The following is an 18,859-nucleotide window of genomic DNA, read 5'->3' as shown; positions in this document are numbered from 1 at the left end:
ATTAAAATAAATCACGATTTGGTAAAGACTAATAGCCTTAAAGTTATCAAAGCTCTCCAAATTCCTCTATATTATATAAGATCTATCTCAGTTTTCATACATTTTTACAAAAGTTATTAAAAGAATTCTCATGGAGACTGGCAATCTGCATCTATATTTGTCAGAGAACAGCAAATAGACAATAATAGCTCAGTTTCATACAGAAGCACATGGTAGAAAAGAAATATCAAAGTTTAGTATAATACTTTCATATTAATAAAGGATGCCAGTAAATCAAGATTGAAAATGATAAAAAGGTTTAAATAAAATGGATATTCCTGAAGTGCTGTGAGTCCATTGTATTTGATTTGTGAGAGACTAATCAGTAGCAGTGTGAAAAGGAGAACTTAGACAATAATTTATTTCTAGGAAATCAATTATCTGTGTGGAAAAATGAAAATTCCAAATTATATTATAAAATGAAAGGGGAATAATACCCAAAGCAACCTTAATTAATTAAAGTGTGTGTGTTGCGTAAAATACCAAACATTAAAGAGAATTATAATATTAAAGTTAATAAATTTAATAAAATAAAAGCTCAATGTAAGTTTATAAAAATTCCGACAGGAACATTTCTAAATTGTTATTTTACACTTAGATATATTCCATAGCGATTATTTAACTTAGTTAGCTGAAAATCAACTTAAGTATATCAGTAATACATGCAAAAAAACTTTTTTAAAATTAGAATAATTTGCTATATTGCCTAGGGCTTGGAGGTAAAACCCAGGGAACAAAACTCCTGTACTTCCCTTATGCAATAATTTCATGCATCTAGAAAGGACAACAGAAATGCAAATTCTAGAGTTAGTGCAGAAATACAAGTGGCAGTGAATATTAGATTCTCCATGGCTTCGCACAGCAATGAGTCATGGCTTTGGTCCGCAAGTATCATTTCTGCTGCAGCTTCAATTATCCCTGTAGATACATTAAAGGAGACCATGTAGCAATACTTTCTCAGAGAAATAATGTCAGCCACCAAAAGACAATCACCAAGAGACAAAGCCTCATTACAATTTTATTAATTTTGTATGATGAAAAACAATTCGTATCTCAAGTTATGAACTACCGGACATGAAGCCATCTGACAAATATTTCCTGGGCTAATTCATGGCGCTCCGACTGGTCGTGCACTTTCTGAAAATTCAAAACAACCATAGATTCTGCATCTGTGTAAAGAAAATGAGGTCCTGCTTTTAACTGACTGGTATTTCCTTCTAGGTCATGGAAAAAAGATTACCGGATCATTTGGTATATCACTACTTAACTCTATTAGAAAACCTTTTTGCTGTGCAAATTGCTATATAATGAAGCACGACCAAACGAAATTTAGAAAGAAAAAATTATTAACTCAGAGTGCCTTTTCTGTTTGACTACTTACTACTAAAGCATTATAGGCCTGCTTATATCTTAAACAAAATAAAATTACACATAATTATGCATCTATTTTGAGGAATAATTTCCATTTTTCTATGAAATTCTAATAGAGGTTATTATATGGTAGGATTCGGCATAATAAAGCCATTTGAATAAAATCGTCATCCATTTATTTGACTGTTTTAGAAATCACTAGGACACTCATGACCAGAAATTGGACAGCTTTGAAATCATAGACAATATCATTTAGTGAAATAATGAATTAACCAAGCATTTTGCTGTCTGTGAGTTTGTCAATATTGGAAAATTTCCCGATTGAAATGGTGATTTTGTCCAAATAATATTAACACAGCAACTAAAGTTTCTTTATTTTTGACTGGAATACGATTGTGAGACAATCACATTCTCATTTTGAATACTGATGTGTCTTTTATTGATTAAAATAAAAGGACAGACAAAATGTAAATAATGTGCCTATCGTTCTCCTGATGATGAGGAACAATTAAAGTGCCCATTGCTAGGGTGAAATAATGACTCTACGAACAGTATGGAACTAGTAACTTCTCGCAAACTAATTTTACTTCAAGCTGAAATCACAACATCACATATTACTTCATTGATTACAGTTACAGCTTCACATGGCCAATGCCAAATCTTCATATAACTAATGCAAAATGGAATTCCTGCTTTTACTTCCAATATCCTTGCCTATATAAAACATACATAAAGAACTCTATAGAAGTTTAATATTTATGGTTCAGCTACTTCAACTGACAGAAATATGGGTTTTATTATCTCAAGATAAATGCTTCAGGGCATCCTGGCTGTTGTCTAGGTAGCATGCTATTCAATAAAGTTAGCTTTGTGTGTTCTTATTTCCATCCAATCTGTCTTTCAATACAGAGTTGCTCGAGTAGCCCTTTTCAAAATAGCAATGTTCTACCTAATTAACTTCCATAATTTCATTATAAACTTTTGTACATATCTATGGGAGATGGTTTAACATGGGCCTCCTGAAAAAAAAAAAAAACTTCTTAAAGATTGTTTTAATAAAATATGCAGGCAGATCTCTGTGAGTTCAAGACCAGTCTGGTCTAGAGAGCTAGTTCCAGGACAGGCTCCAAAGCCACAGAGAAACCCTGTCTCGAAAAACCAAAAAAAATAAAAAAAAAAATAAAAATAAAAAAATGCTTTCCATTTACAAAAAAAAAAAAAAAATAGCTCTTACTATCTCATCACTGCGGACCATTCATACACTATGTTTTGCTGTAGATATTTTGGTTTATGTCGATTGGTAAAGTTGAAAGAGGTAAAGGAGAGACTGTGATCGGCCCTTTTGTAGTTTGAAGTAGTTGAAAGGATCACAGGATCTGTAGCCCAGAAAAAACAAATACTATGTTGGCATATGTTTTGAAATGATGCAAGTAACTGTCACTTCCACTTTTTTTTTTCTAGATAACTCCCTGAGCATTTTGGCAAAGCATAATGGATTCAGCCGGCAGAAGCAAGAAGTCTACCTTTTACCTATAGTGATCAGTGACAGTGGGAATCCCCCTCTGAGCAGCACCAGTACCTTGACTATCCGGGTCTGTGGCTGTAGCAATGATGGTGTGGTCCAGTCATGCAATGTTGAAGCTTATGTCCTTCCTATTGGACTCAGTATGGGAGCCTTAATTGCCATACTAGCATGCATCATTTTGCTGCTAGGTGGGTATCACCTTCATAGCTTAAAGTCATTACTGGCTATAAATAAAGATATCAACTTCTGGGATGTAGTTAACATTCTTTAGGGAAAGAAGAACTCTCAAAGTCAGAAGCTATTATGTGAGAAAGAGTAGTGAAAACTTGGCCTTGTTTGACAGTTTTGGTGCCCCTTTAAACCCATCACAAGCATGGCAATAGGATTGGGAATTGTGTTCCCTACGCTCATCCTAACACCAGTTAAATCACAGGCTGCAAATGACTTTATTACAAGAGGCAGTTCTCCTTTATCCACATTACCATTGAATATAAGCGATGCATGGATTTGGAAATTGAATCATTAGATCTCATAGTTCAGTGAGATACAAAGATATATATATATATATCATTCAAAAATATGCTCTCATTCAAACAACATTCTATTTTATAGATACTTTCATTGATGTTAGTTAAAATTACAAAAAAAAGAATGCAAAAAAAAAAAAAAACAAAAGAAAAGAATGCAAACTGAGAGAAAAGGTCTATTACCTTTCCATTAAAAATTATCAATATGGAAGTAAGAATAAGCCTTATAACAGTGAAATCATTCCTATTAGCCAGCACTTGGGAGAAAGTGGAGATTCTGGGGTTCCAGGCTATCTTGGGTCACATGTTAAGACTCTGTGGCCCAGTAACACATAATCTGTACCTTTATTTCCAGAAAAAAATACCAAAGGGAATTATCTTTATCTTGAAAAATAAACTGTCTTAAGAATTGTGTCAGTTCATGATTTGTTTGGCTGGTCAACTACTTTGGTAATACTCCTTTCTCTTGTCCTACATTGGAACAACCTTTCTAGATACATAATTGTCAATTATCGTTGAATATAAGACATTATCTGTCTAGAAATCTATACATTGTGTGAAAGTAACGCATTGTTTAATTAGAGAATATCTTATGTATTATAATATCATCGTGGCCATAACTCAGTGATTGAGTGCTTTAAAAAGTATGTAGAACACCGTGGTTTTCATTACTGCTATCAGCAGCAACACCACCATAAAAAGAATTTTTCAAATACCATACATACTACGTATAAGAAACACGAGCAGAAACCAAGCATAGGGAATAGTTCCCACGATATACTAACATGTTACTCATGCTGCGAATGTTATTTTCTATATTGTTTAGCTGGATTTGGTAGTAAAGATCTTGGCAGTCTGGGTGTGAACATGATTGAGTAGTTTAGCACTAGCCTCAAGGCCTAGGATTGAAAAGGTTGTAAACAGGAGCTCTTTAACAAGCTCTTCTCCCCCATCATCTGTTCTGCTCTGATTGTGGCAGGAAATGCTTTTTGACTGATTGTGATTCGGTATTTTTTTTCTTACAGTCATTGTGGTCCTGTTTGTTACCCTGAGGCGGCATAAAAATGAGCCATTAATTATCAAAGACGATGAAGATGTTCGAGAAAACATCATCCGCTACGATGATGAAGGAGGCGGGGAGGAGGATACAGAGGCTTTTGACATTGCAACTTTGCAAAATCCAGATGGAATTAATGGATTTTTACCCCGTAAGGATATTAAACCAGATTTGCAGTTTATGCCAAGGCAAGGGCTTGCTCCAGTTCCAAATGGTGTTGATGTCGATGAATTTATAAATGTAAGGCTGCATGAGGCAGATAATGACCCCACGGCCCCACCATATGACTCCATTCAGATTTATGGCTATGAAGGCCGAGGGTCTGTGGCTGGCTCCCTCAGCTCCTTGGAGTCCACCACATCAGACTCAGACCAGAATTTTGACTACCTCAGTGACTGGGGTCCCCGCTTTAAGAGACTGGGCGAACTCTACTCTGTTGGTGAAAGTGACAAAGAAACTTGACAGTGGATTATATAAACAATCAATGGAACTGAGCATTCTGTAATATTCTAGGGTCACTCCCCTTAGATACAACAAATGTGGCTATTTGTTTTAGAGGCAAGTTTAGCACCAATCATCTATAAACTCAACCACATTTTAATGTTGAACCAAAAAATAATAAAAAAATAAAAAGTATATGTTAGGAGGTTATAAATCTTGTGGAGTGTGAATTAAGTATGTGGAGTGTCTAGAAGTCTTTGAATATTTGATATTTAACTGACTGCCTCAGTCAGAGATTGGGATCCTAGTTAACCATTAGAGAATTGTTTAAGAGGAAAAAAAAAAAAAACAAAATTAAAAGGTGCTTTATTAGAAAAAAAAATGGACCTGCAAGGATTCTGCTGCTGATATGTGTCTTCTGCAAGGATTTTTATGAGTGCAAATGGTTTTTTTCCCCTTCACCAATAAGGATCCCGTCACAAATGATAAAGCAATACTTTGGTCCGCTGTACATTAAGACTTTGTGGAGTTTGGGGAGGCCTCCTAGATTATATGGTACGGTGACCACACGTTGTACATAAATGTTGGCCCCACTCACCAGAGACTGAATAGCATCTTTAAATATTGTGTCGAGCCTTAAAATATTCACATGTTCGTAATCCATTCCAGGGTGGGGAATGCCAACTGAAAGGTGGGAGGAGAGAAATGCCATTCAAACAGGCTGTGTCTAGAAGCAGGAATCCTGGTTCCCTCCACTTCATCTTCTTCCACAAGGACACAGAGATAAACTCTTTTCCACAGTGGACCACATCAGAGACAGATGGTTTTATTGCTAGCGTGTGAATTTATTTGTTTAATCCTCAAAAATAAATATTTTATTGATGTCCAATAATGCTTTTATTTATTAAGGTTGGTAATCTATAGATTAAGGGATTATATGGGGAGAACTAAATTATATCCATTAATAATCCTTTAGATTGTTTTATATTAATATCTATACAATGAATGTTTAATACATGTACATTTTGATGAGCTAAGTATGGCAGGCAATATTATCAAGGGGAGAGGTAATAGTCTCTTTAGAGTAGAAAGTGATATTGTGTCTGATAATAACAGGAGCAGCATTTCCCAGAGAAACTTTTGGACTGTTTTCTATTTTCTTCATAATCCTAGTATTTGGTGTTTTTACTACAAGCACAAACATCTGAAAGTATATTGATTCCTGTGAATATTTAAACTCTAGACTTTTAGATACTTCCGTAATGCCCCACCCAATAAAAATGCTTCAAGTTGTCCTCCCCCAATGAATTTAAAGCAGGAACTGATTTGTACATAATTTTACTGCTTATGTTTTCTTACACTTCTGTCCCTGGTCATGGTGATGCGCAGAGTGTGTTAGACTACAAAAACCGGGCAGTGCTAGAAGGTGTGAGCATATTTAGTTTGTAATGCAAACCTGCCATGTAGGAGTAGAAAATGTATGATACAATTCAAGTATTACATGCAGATCATTTTACTTTTATACTTTGCTTTAATGCAATATTGTTTATTTACTCCATGTGTTGTATTCAGAGAAACTCCTGTATTGTTTCCTACTTTGTGAAATATATTTTTATAAATACCTTTGTTGTCATCATTTTGTCCAGTTACATGAAGATCACTTGACAAAACTATTGACTCTAACTAAAATTCCAAATTGTGCGATCAAATCACAGTGTGGGAGCACTTTTAGTTTTAAGAATATTTTAATAAAAAGCAGAGATGAGAAATGGATTGCTATCGATCCCATAGCAAGAAAAATATCAGAGACATAAAAATAAATGTTGTACCTAAAAAACAGTCAAGTATGTTTTGGAGGCCCCTAGAGGTAGAGGCTGGGGTAGAGTTAGCAGAAAAGGATAAAAGAACAAGAAGGCAATTGTGCATAGGAAAAGGTTACAAGTCCAAACTGTGAAGAAATGAAGGGACTGAAGAACAGGATTTGGAGAGAGAACATTAGACTACATTGCAGATTTAAAATCCACTCTTTTCTAGATCCTTAGAGGATCCATTAGAACAAGATCTGTGGGCTATTGTCATCTGCTACTTCAGTACCTAGTCTGGGCTAAGGAAAACATGGATTGAGCTTGGAAATGGAGGTCAGTTTCCGGAAGCTGTCTCCATCATGACAGAAACGAACTGACTAAATATTCAACTAAAGTTTAATAGTTTTCCAAGGGCTTACCATCTCCTCATTGTTCCCTATTGCCTGATCACAATCCTTTTTTATACCTATCTCAGTGGCTACTGAAAAGTTTTCATGAAGTCAGAAGGAGTCTACTGTGACTTTTGTATATACCAGATTAGCAAGAGTCAAAAAAACAGTTAATATCAGCTATAGTAACAATAAAAAGTCAATTCCATGTGCTCACATTGTAAACTAAAGTGGAATTACTTTCTGTCTTCTCCTTTCACTTCAAACTTATCTCTCTCTCTCTCTTTTTATTTTTAAGGAAACTGTCATGAAGAGGCGTATTTAAGTGATATATCACACTATTCTTTAATAGAAATACAAAATCATCATCTTCAGTGTTGGTGGACAATAGAATAAAATTCATCTGATAGTGCTTGTGGGCAGGAGGCAATGTATGCTGAACCAGTTTTCCAAACCTTCCTTTACATTTTAGTTGGTCCAGGAAGACATCATGGAAACATGAATTCCATATTAACATTTCCCTCCCCTGCCATCCAGGCATTTTGTGCATCGAAGCCAATCTAAAGTTTTGATATGCTGGATAAAGTGGAGCTATGTATGGTTATTTTTGAATAATATGGTTTTGCTATGTGAAATATACTTTTAGAGTATCCTCCATTTAAATTATATTCCCAGCTCCACAAGCATACAATTAAACAATAACATTTATTTTAGCAAAAAACTTATTAGAATTCCCACATTCAAAATATTACATTGGAGATCAAAAATATTTTATTGAGATTTAAGGATTCCTTCCTTAACATTTCAAGCAATACATTTTAACTTTATTATCATTTTATATTTATGAATTTCTTTTGTGCTAGCAATACTGACACATCAAAAGAATCTTCACACACGTATGCTTATTTTTCAAGTACAATATTGCCTCATTTGACACTCCTTTTGTTGTCCCCGTGGTCTTTGTGTGTCCTAAGCAGCAGTCTCTTTTACTGATTGCCCAAGAATTCTGTGCCAAATAATATGTTGAAACAAAGTTAGTCTCTCTCTGCTTACTCGACTGCAGGGATCTTGTCTGAGGAACTGAGGTATCCCTGCATGGCTAGAGGCCACACAGGATCAACTCTTGCCTTTATTTTCCTTGTTATGTGATCAAACAACTTTTGAATCTCCATACAAACATATTACCAAATATTAGTAAGCCATTCCTAATAAAATTCTCACAATGAGTATAGTCAATATATTTTTAAAATGGTTTATGATAATATGGCTGAAGTATGCTATAAGTTATATTCATGTGTTACCTTTCCCATACCAAATTGTGCTATGATACAAACTTTACAGTAAAAAATGTTTTGTATCAAAAAATTTGGGGTGGTGGTGGCAAGTTTATGTGTGTATATAACGTGAAAGAAAACTTGGATTCATCAGTATCCCCAGTGAGGCAAGAATCCTCAGAAAGAGACAAATAAGTCTTCTGAGAGTTTGCTTAATCATATGCTTAAAGTAAGACAAGTCTCTGCATGAGACTTAGAAATCTCCTAGGAGCAGCCGACTCCACACTGAGACTCCACAGAGAGCTGAGCTATCTGTATTTTGGAGAAGGGAAGCGGGTGCTGAGAGCTAAGTAGCCAATTACGTTTTATAGCCACATAAGGACTGGAGGCAAGTAGTCCTTTGCAACATGTTGTATTATGCGATCGTTGGCTTTGCAGGGAATCTCACGAATGTATAACCTTCTGATTGCCTTTTTGATTGAAAGTTCCATCTGAGATCAAGGCAGTGCAACCAGTAATAAGATTTCAAAAAATCCCATCACTGGCACTGTTGGAAAGGTTGAGCGTGCCTGAAATCCCATCACTGTCAGTCAAAGAGATAAGGTAACAGTGGGCATCACTATAAAAGCTGCATGAATGCACAATTTAAACATGAACATCAACACAGAAAAGAATGGACACATATTTGTATGAATGTCCATATAGACACATAGATATTCATGTGTATGAATGCATACACACAAGCATAAACACACAAAGACACACACACACACTTGGGATAAGTTACTTAGGATGATTTATACTAATGTGTTCTCATTTCAATAATAAGTTTCCATGTCACAGTCTCACACACAACAAAAAAAATTGAAATGATGGTTCTTTGTTTTTTCTAACTCTAACCTTGAAGTTGAAAGAAATCTGTCTCGGGGTAAAGGATTTAAATGTGAGTTTTGTTTCTGAACATAATAATAGCTCATAAAGCCTGGGATTAGAATTAAATGCATCTCACTGAGAAGCGGGATTTGGATGCTTTTGTATCATTGTATTTTTGTGGAGATAATAATTGTAGAATATATTTTGTAGGAAATAATTTTCTCTGTTTACTTTTCTTTGATTCCTACCTACTCAGTTTTCTTTGCTAAACAAAGTCCTTTGCATTGTTGCTCAGATGGCCAAAAATGAATAAAATGTTTCCTATCATTGTTGCTCTTGTTTATGAAAATTATGATGTCTTCATTGTCCATCATTAAAGGAGATATTTATTTTGATCATTTTCTGTGTAGTTGACACACAATTATTGATCAGAGTATATCCTTATTATTACTGTATCCCATACAAGTATTCTGGATGACTTCCATAATTACAGAACACATACAATTAAATATCCCACTGCTTCTACAAGAAATTTGTCTACTACATTTACTGAACCTGTTCTAGAACTGTAATTAGGCTACATAGAAGTTATAAAAAAGTGAAATGTAATGGTATCTTTGAACTTCCTTGCCCACGTATAAATTGAAGCTAATAGAGCACATCTAAACTAATCATACGCATTCTTTGTCTGTGGTTAAATAGCATTTAAATCCGGGCTTTCGCAAGACTGTCTGAATAGAGTTCCTAGCTTTCCTTAAATGGCCCCAGCTCTAAATATAGTAGGAGCCTTCAAATGGTAAGAAACAAAAAGCAAGTTACCCATTGCTCTATGAAAGGAAGGAACTCAAAATGCAAAACAAGAAGACTTTCTGAGAGCTCTGCTTTCAAAGATGGAAATTAAGCAATGATTTCAAAGAAGCTATACAGTTTCCACTCACACATTTTTTATAAAGAGCAAATATGAGTATCAATGATACCTTTGAAAGCTCAAGGAAGAATCCAATTGCAAAGAGAATACCTTGTGTATGCCTAAATTATGACATGTGCTGTGAGCAACACACACACACACACAAAGATTTTCAGGAATTTATCAAGAGGTTCGGCAACACTAATTTGCAGATCCAATAAGTGCAGGAGACAGAAGCTGAACTCTAGTCTTTTGGATCATTTCTATGTCCGTGACATTGAGCGTTACTTAGCACGAATGCTCTTATTTTAGTGATGGCAGCTTGAGAGGAAGGTACTTCCTGGTGGCATGGATGCCTGTGAGACTCTCCCTTCCACCTGAGTTACCAGACTCAAGTTGATTCACACCTTGAATACAGGTCTAACCTCTACTTAGCTATACAAATAGATAATGGATTTCTCTATTGTTATTCACAGATGACAGAAGAGGCTTGCTAAGAGGAATACCAGAGAATGCTGCCTGAAGAAAAGGACTGGGGACAACAGTGACTTCCTGAAACCAAGAGGCCAGAACGTCAAAAGGAAAGGAGAGGTCCCTAAATACACATGTTAGTTCTTTCAGATCTCCTCTGTATATTCAAAGGTCTCCAGGGCTACTTGGATATAAGCAATATTTTAACAATTACTGTCTAAGGTTGAACTCAGCAATTATGAATCATTGGCTGGGATAACTGTTTCCCTTGAATGTGATTGTCTCTGATACTTTTTTTTTTTTTACAAAGTTTTCTGTAATTTGACATCTAAATTTTGAGAGCTATGACTTGTTTGTCAAGTTTGACAGTTGGATATGTAGCTCATTGTTAGCAAGTTCATTGTTAGCATTATCAATAATCATTGTTCAAATAAACTTTTAAAATTTCTTCCTAACAAAAGATGTCTTTTCTACCAAACCTGTTCTGGATACAGTGTCTGTGACAGGAAAATCATATATGCTTAACATATTTCAATGCTTCTCAAAGAGATGACATATTGTTGGATAAATTAGTACAAAAGCCAATAATTGATGAAGTATAAACTTCTTTCTACTGTTGGAGATGGTAGGAATGTTCTGAAAAGAAAAAGAAAGTATTCTACAGCCTGAGAATTCATAAATATTATGCGAGGGTGTGCTAAATTGAGTCTTAGACAAAAATATGCATGTTGTCTCATAGGCCCAGGTTCTGGGGGCCTGAAAATTAATGACCAATCATCAGCTTTACTCAGTGGACTTTCTGACCTCAAGATTCTCATGTGACAAAATTTCTTTCTACCTAGAGAACATAATGTGCTGAGAGAATATTCCATTGTTCTAGATGATTATGATAAAATAAGTATGTGTTTGAAAACTTGGTGACATGGATAAGAAAAAATATATAAAATAAGAAAAATAGAAAGTGGTGTATACTACATATTAATAAGAATTAATATGAGTCTTAATATTTGAATTAGATTTCTTTGGAAAAATTTTTAGTTGCCTTGTGTTGTAAAAGCAAAGCATAGAAAGAGCAGGAGGTAGTGATGTCTTAGTGCTTCTCCTATACTAAACCAATGGTAGCTCTAGTAAATGAAGATGCATATCATCATGGGTGAAGAGAAAAATTAACAAGATGCGAAGAGGTGAGCAAAGACCTCATTAGTCACCAGGATGAGCATCTCTGGTTCACATTATGTAAAAGATCTGAAGGGCAATGGTATGTTCTGACCTCTGACTTGTGGTAGTACCAGGAATCAAACCTAGGGCATCATGCCAGAGAAACATGCACTCTAGCACTGAACGATAGAGCCAGCCTTGGCTTGTAGTTTGAACATAACCACTGAGATTCATGTACGGAAATAAGATTATAAGAGACTGGGATGACAGTGGCACACCCAAATAGGACTGCTCTAGCCCAAGGACCATCTGGGCTTTAGTTAGTGCAGTGCTAATAGAGTTACAAGAGTAGAATCCAGCCATAAAATTGGTAGTCATGGTCCAAACACTTGATGAATAAAGTAAGAAAAGGAGAGATTTTTTAATACCAAATGTTTAGCCTTGAAAATATACATACAGTTAACAATAATTACACAGACTAAACAGGTTGAACAAGCTGTGCATCATGTGTATACATCAAAGAAGATATGCTTTCAATAGTTATCCTACCTATCTTAAAGAGTCTAAGTCTTATATTAAAAATAGCATAGCTAAGTCAGGAGAGGGAAGTAACTATAACTATCTAGTCTTCAACCCCATCGAAGACCTGAGAAGGGAAACAATATCACTTGAGTAAACAGGAAGTACAATCAGAAACTTCCAAAAGGTACAAGAAATGACAGAGACAATTGGCTACCTGGGAAATCACCCAAAGTCTCATTTGCAATGTTTGGGCAACCAACTTTGGCTAAGGTCTAGAGTAACTAAAAGACCAGTAACTAATTTTCAGAGGCACAAAAATTTGGAAAAAAAAATCATCTTATCCTGTCTTGGTAAGGTTTGACAATCTTTTTGCTTGTTTCCTGCTTGTCCAGTCTGGACACTGCGCATATTGTCAGTGGTTGAGGCAGGGGAAGTTCTTTGCTTAGAGGCCAGTTTTGTGGGAAGAAAACAAGCTCAAGTAGAGTGTATTTGGTGCTAAACATTCACTCAGGAATAGATGGGTGCTGCCAGAAGCAATGTGTCTCATGTCAACAGAATCCTAAGTAATTTAAATGACATATACTACAGTTCTTTGAAGTGTTTGAAAATAACTTGTCTATCTGAAATATATCTCTGCACATCTAGAAAACCTAACTAAAATGACAATAATGTTTGATTATTACAGATGACTATTAATCTGTATTTCTTAACTATACATTATATTTTTCAATGAGCTGCACAAGCATACTACATTAAACAAGAGCAGAAATACATATACACAGTATAGCAAAATCAACCTTGATTTGTGTCAATAAATCAAAGTCTATACCAATGTAATCATTTCTATATATCATATCACCCTTATTTATTTTTATTTTTTTTAGAAATTGACCATTAATCACTTATAACCAACCCTTTTAGAATAAAAGCAAACACTTATAAAGAATTATTTTGGGAATTGTGCATAGTTTTCTGAAACTGCTTCCTGCTGTTTGTTTGGCAAAGTATTTTTAAAGAGCCATGAAGTCCTTTTTTTAGGGGGGTCTTGTTCCATCAAATCACATTAGCCAAGAAGGAATCCACAAGGTCTCATCTTCTGTGGAAACAAAAGCAGAAGCTCTTTTTCAAAGTAACATATTCTTAGACTCAAATTTTCAAGGTAAAAAAGTTTTTAACAACAAAAAGCAGGGATATGGCAAGGAAGGAGGATTTTATACACCCCATCAACTATCCACATATGTCTTGAGGTTTTTATTGCTGTGAAGAGACACCCATGACAATGGAAACTTTTATAAAGGAAAGCATTCAATTGGGGTGGCTGCTTACAATTCAGATATTTAGTCTATTATTATCATGGTGAGAAGCAAGGCAGCATGTAGGCAGACATGGTGCTAGAGATGGAACTTACATCTCCACAGGCTACAGGAAGTGGTTTGAGCATATGTAAGACTTGAAAGTCTTCAACAAGGCCATACCTATGCCAAGAGAGACAGACTAGCTAATAAGGCTACTTACTCTCTATGAGCTTATAGTGGCCAGTTATATTCAAACTACCACAGCATTACTATTAATAAAAAACCTTATAAGCATCAAAGGAACTGCAACATGCTCTGTCATTTTGTCTAGATTAGGAACTATGGGGTAGTATTCCCATATGTTTTATTAAATACCAATAAGTATTGACTATTTAAGTAACTACATAGATTAAGAAAATAGTACTTTAAAATGAAGTGATTATATAAAACCAATATTCTATCCTAATTGTAAAGTTCAAAACTATAATTTATGGGTGAATTGTAATCAGTTCAAGGTGCTAGAGGGAATGAAAATGTGATGGAACTTATTCTTTAACTAATTAATTAATTAATTTACTTTGTATTCTGACTGCAGTTTCCCTTCCCTTCTGTCCTCCTAGTTCCCCATTTCTTCCCCTCTGCTAATCCTTCTCTCTAACAAGAAAAGTGTAGCCCTCCTATGGATATAGACAAAATATGGCATATCAATTTATAGCACAACTCAGCACCTCTTCTTGTATTAAGGATGGGCGAGGCAGCCCAGTATGAGAAATAGGCTCCCAAAACCCCGTATTCTTATTCAGTATTTGATTTTGTAAGACTCCAATACCATCTTCATCTTGTCATTGATTTATACAATTTCATTCCTAAACAGTAATGAAGTATCCTCTGCGATTCATAGATTTCTTAATTGCTTTTTGTAAACATTGAGGAAAAGCAGGCTTTTACCCATTATCTGTGAACAAGCTGGGAAATCAAGGCATTTTTTTTTTTTTTTTTTAGTTTGGCTTTTCTTAAACACACAAGGACTCTTTATATGGAAACACGGTTTCTAATGGAATCAAGCTCACCTTTATTCCCGTTCAGGCATTTAGAGAAACGCCTCATTATAACTCTAAAATTCAACCTCAAATCATCTGGTAATGATTCAATGTCCCTTACACTTATGACATGGGTGATAACTCACAGTGGCCTCATGCTTGTCTCTGTGTCTTTGCTTCTTTTTAACTATTGGGAAGAAATGGGCTCTTCTCAGCACACCTGGCAAGAAGAAAGAGCCATATGCCTCCGCCAATGATAGGAGGAGATAACAGACTATTAACTTCTCATTCATGGGAGGACATTTCAGCAGAGAGGCATGGGAAATTGTTCTCTTCCTTACCACCTGGTGCTGAAAACCTTTATATACATGTCTATTATAAAAAGTCCAAAAGAAAAAAAATCTCAGTCTTTCAACATACACCTGGTATAGATTTACTCAGCCAATGTTTATTCGATACTGCCATCTGCTAGAGATTATATTGAGTTCTGGGTGAACAGTGGAGATGAAAGTGACATACCGCTCGCTCACCTTCCTGGATTAAGCAGTGTTGAGGGTGCCAACTGTAGTCTAAATAAGCATGCAAAAGACCCCCTCAATCTGCTTATTGTGGGATGTGTCTTGTGGCCGTCAGAATCAAAGGTAACATGAATGAGTTTTCACAAGGGCCTCAGACAAGGACGGTCTAAGTAAAGGCAGCGAACTAACCTTATTACTGCTGTCCTGTGTCATGGCGTGGCACTGCACCCTATTAGTTCACACATGGAAGGTATCTTTTTTTAAGCCATCACCTGGAGAAAGAATGATTCCCCAAATCATATACAGACAATATAATAAGCTGAGAGTCTGGAAGTGCTAAGAAAAAAAAAAAACATTTTAAAGATTTTAAAGAGGAAATAGTAAAGGAGACTTTCTTCATTAAGTTGACTAGAAAATTATGAAGTATAAAAGTGCCATTTAAACTATCATTTAAAGAACAACAACAAAAAAAAAAAAGTTAAGCAGATCAGTACAGACACAAGAAGCAAGGCCATACAATGGGATAGTATAGCTCCAAGAGGAAACTAGCTCAAGTAATTTTGAAAGCCAAATGTAATAGGGCTGAGGATAGCTTAGAGTTGGAAAAGGACAATTTAATATCAAATAAAGTGGAGACATAGTCAGAGGATGTAGCTCAGAGAGGTATTGTGTAAAGGAATTGATCAATGGTTGGCATGAGGCCCTCAAACATTTGCAATAAGAAAAAATAACAATTAGACTATTTCCCTACTTTACTAAAATTGGAAGTAAGAATACTTGTCAAAAATCTTTGCATACCCTGTCCACTGTGCTGAAGGCTGTAGCTAATAGTTGTTAACTCTAGTGAGCATTATTCTCCTGCCCTCTTCTCATCTTGGTTCTTTGATTCGTGTGCAGTTGGCAGAGGCACAGACAAAAAAAGATAGCACAATATAGCAAAAGTTAGCAAAATTGTGAGGGAAACAAGAGAAATTAGATACTGTAGTCATGGAGGCTGTATCTGAAGTATTGCATGTGTGCAGTGCTCTGAAGGGGATGATCTCTGACAGATCTGGCTGCCCAGGGATCCCGTCTCTGTGTCTCCAGTGGAAAGATTATAAATGCATGGCTAGATCAAAATTTTTACAAGGATTCTGGAGATCAGAGCTCAAATCTGTGCTGTCACAGCCATGATTGTTCTCACGGAGTGATTCTACAGCCGTATAGCAGCCTGTCTAAGGAGAGGACCCTGGGCAGCCTCCCCTTAGACCATTGATCTCCAGTTGTTCCATTATAATCCTCATTTTTACTTTTGCCCTTATCATTTTAGGATGAATTGCTTCATGACATATTTCTATTCCTAGCTTCAAAGATGATAAATTAAAAAAAATAATACTCAACTATATTTTGCATAAAACTGGGTATCAAATATATATTTTTAAAAGTGTAACATGCATCTCCTACAGTAGGCAAAATGCCATATCCTGATAGTTTAGTGACTACACAGTTTCCAGTTGCTTCAGAAATATTTTATATTTTATTAATATAATGATTGAGTTTACAGTTATCCATAGTCTATAATTACATCCATTAATAGTAGCTCTGCAATGTTATATTAATTATAATGAGAATTAATGGGTAGTTATATGTGTTTTCTGCTGCAAGGAAAATTTTTAGTACTAATTACTCATGTATAGCCCAAAATGAATTATGTGAAAAATTGCACTCAAGTATACCCAGAAATAAATTATGCAGAAATGTAATCTAGTGTCTCTTTTAGGAAATTATGATATTCCAATTTCCACAAACCATGAATTATGAAAATTAAGAAGATGAAATCTATAGGGTAATACATTAGAGAGTGGAAGTTCAAAGCAAACTTTACTATAAGAGAAAGCAAGTTGGCAAGACAAGGAGGCATTGGCCAACCAGAACTGGAGTCCAGTATCTGGCACTACAAATGTTATTCCCAATTCTCATCCTTGGTTTCCCTTCTCCTAGTAAGTTTAGGTGCAGGCAATGCTGCAACTCTCCTTAATCATACTAATTGTAAAATACAACTTTTCAGATTTTTGGTATGCTGCATGGGATATTGTAAGTGTTCTGTAAACTAAAGAGTCATATATGAGGCAGGGTATATTAATAAAAAGCCAAAATATATCTCTACTCTTAAATGTACAGGAGAAAGTAAATTTATGGCTGACAGCTATTTTCTTTAATATCTACAAGTGAATATGGACCACTAGTGCACCTGAGACCAAGAACTGAGAAGGTAGCTGTGGAAACTATCATTCGTGGCCCATAGAACCAGAGGGGAATTGTGATTTTTTACTAACAGATCAATCACAGTTAACAAAACATAAATCCATTCACTCCTGGCTTGCACATTATCCATAATAAGGCAAAACAATAAAAAAAAAGTGTCTCCTTGAAATGCACCTTCCAAGGGGCTAAGATTCCTCTAGATATGAAAGGCTGATTAAAGTGAAATTAATGCATAGGAAATTATCAGGATTTAGGATTATACAATTTTTTCAGGCAGTCTTACTGTTCTGTCATCTCCCATCCCTCCCTGTACTCCTGTAGCTCTCCTCCATTTGTATGACTTTCCCTCAGCTTTGTTCTCCACACATTCTAAGAAACATGCAGGCACATCACATAAGTCTCTCAATATGCATTTTCTTTCCCCAAAGCTTTGTAAGTTCTTTGTTTTTTTTTTTTTTTTTTTTCATCCATGGCACAAAAAACAAAAGGGTATATCTGTCTTTGTATCTGTATGGATAGGACCACATGAGTTTCACTTATTAAATTATCCAGATTTCATCTCTACATGGCAGTCATTGTGATATTCAAGGTAAGAGTTATTGCCATTTTGAATCTCAGACAATATATAGAAAACAAAATCCTGGAACTCTACAATTCAGTGCAAAGCTGTCTTTCTCGTCTCTACAGACTCAGTTAAAAAAAAAAAAAAATAAGCATTGTGAAAAAGAGAAAATACCTTGCTATTTTCCAAATCCCGAGAAGCCACAGAAGCATTCTGTAATGAGCTTTCCATTCCCTCCTGTAATTCTAACTGTAGGTCCTTTAGGGTCCCATGCAGATGGCTTTCAAGCAGATCTGGGAACAGCAGTACAAGGAAAATATCCCCGGTAGAGACAGAATAGGAACCCTCTGTCCTCCTGCAGCTTCGAAATGACCTCTGCTTGAAGCCTTTGCCTTCATTAGCAGAAAAGTCTTTGCTTCACATTTGGAGACATGGGCTCAAGGGAAGCAGGCTAATGTTCTCTAAATTGGGTTTAAGATTAGACCTCATCTTAATAGTACCCCACTTGAGAGTCTTAAAGAATCCTAATGTCGTCTGAAGGGAGACGAATGTAGTCTCCCTTCCAGGTGGGGTCTTGGAAATATATGTGCATGGATTCCATCCTCCAGTTCTAGTCCTTCTCTTAGCAGATTTCAATTCTGTGTTCTTCTCATGAATCAATATGAGGGGTGATTTGTGGGAAGATTTCACTTAGGCCTTATCCGGCACCGCTTCCTTTCGATATATGACCCAATTAGAAAATGGAGGCCCACTCTGAGGAGGACTATTCTAAACTCATTAGAAAAGCCCTGCCTTGCTGATCTGCTTCCCCCGTTCAAACAAACAAGAAGCTCTGCCAATA

The 18,859-nt window shown here is 35.7% G+C and overlaps 1 protein-coding gene across 3 annotated transcripts in view; it reads left to right on the top strand.

The window, feature by feature from the left end:
* Cdh8 (cadherin 8) overlaps positions 1-10,843 on the top strand; it is a 334,360-nt gene extending 323,517 nt beyond the window's left edge. The window contains exons 10-12 of one of the 3 annotated variants that reach the window (XM_050144038.1): positions 2,872-3,123; positions 4,488-4,670; positions 10,685-10,843. In XM_050144038.1, coding sequence (XP_049999995.1) covers positions 2,872-3,123; positions 4,488-4,670; positions 10,685-10,731 — 482 coding nt within the window. In that variant the 3' untranslated portion in view covers positions 10,732-10,843. Of the gene's footprint in view, positions 1-2,871; positions 3,124-4,487; positions 4,982-10,684 lie in introns of those variants that run through there. The other 2 variants (XM_050144039.1, XM_050144037.1) reach the window with 2 other exon arrangements.
* Positions 10,844-18,859: the final 8,016 nt, after the last annotated feature.

The sequence above is a fragment of the Alexandromys fortis genome, unplaced genomic scaffold (genome assembly GCF_014885135.2).
Source record: "Alexandromys fortis isolate MF-2015 unplaced genomic scaffold, M_Fortis_MF-2015_v1.1 scaffold_1, whole genome shotgun sequence".
Classification (NCBI taxonomy): Eukaryota; Metazoa; Chordata; class Mammalia; order Rodentia; family Cricetidae; genus Alexandromys; species Alexandromys fortis.
This window is presented reverse-complemented; position numbering and strand designations above follow the sequence as displayed.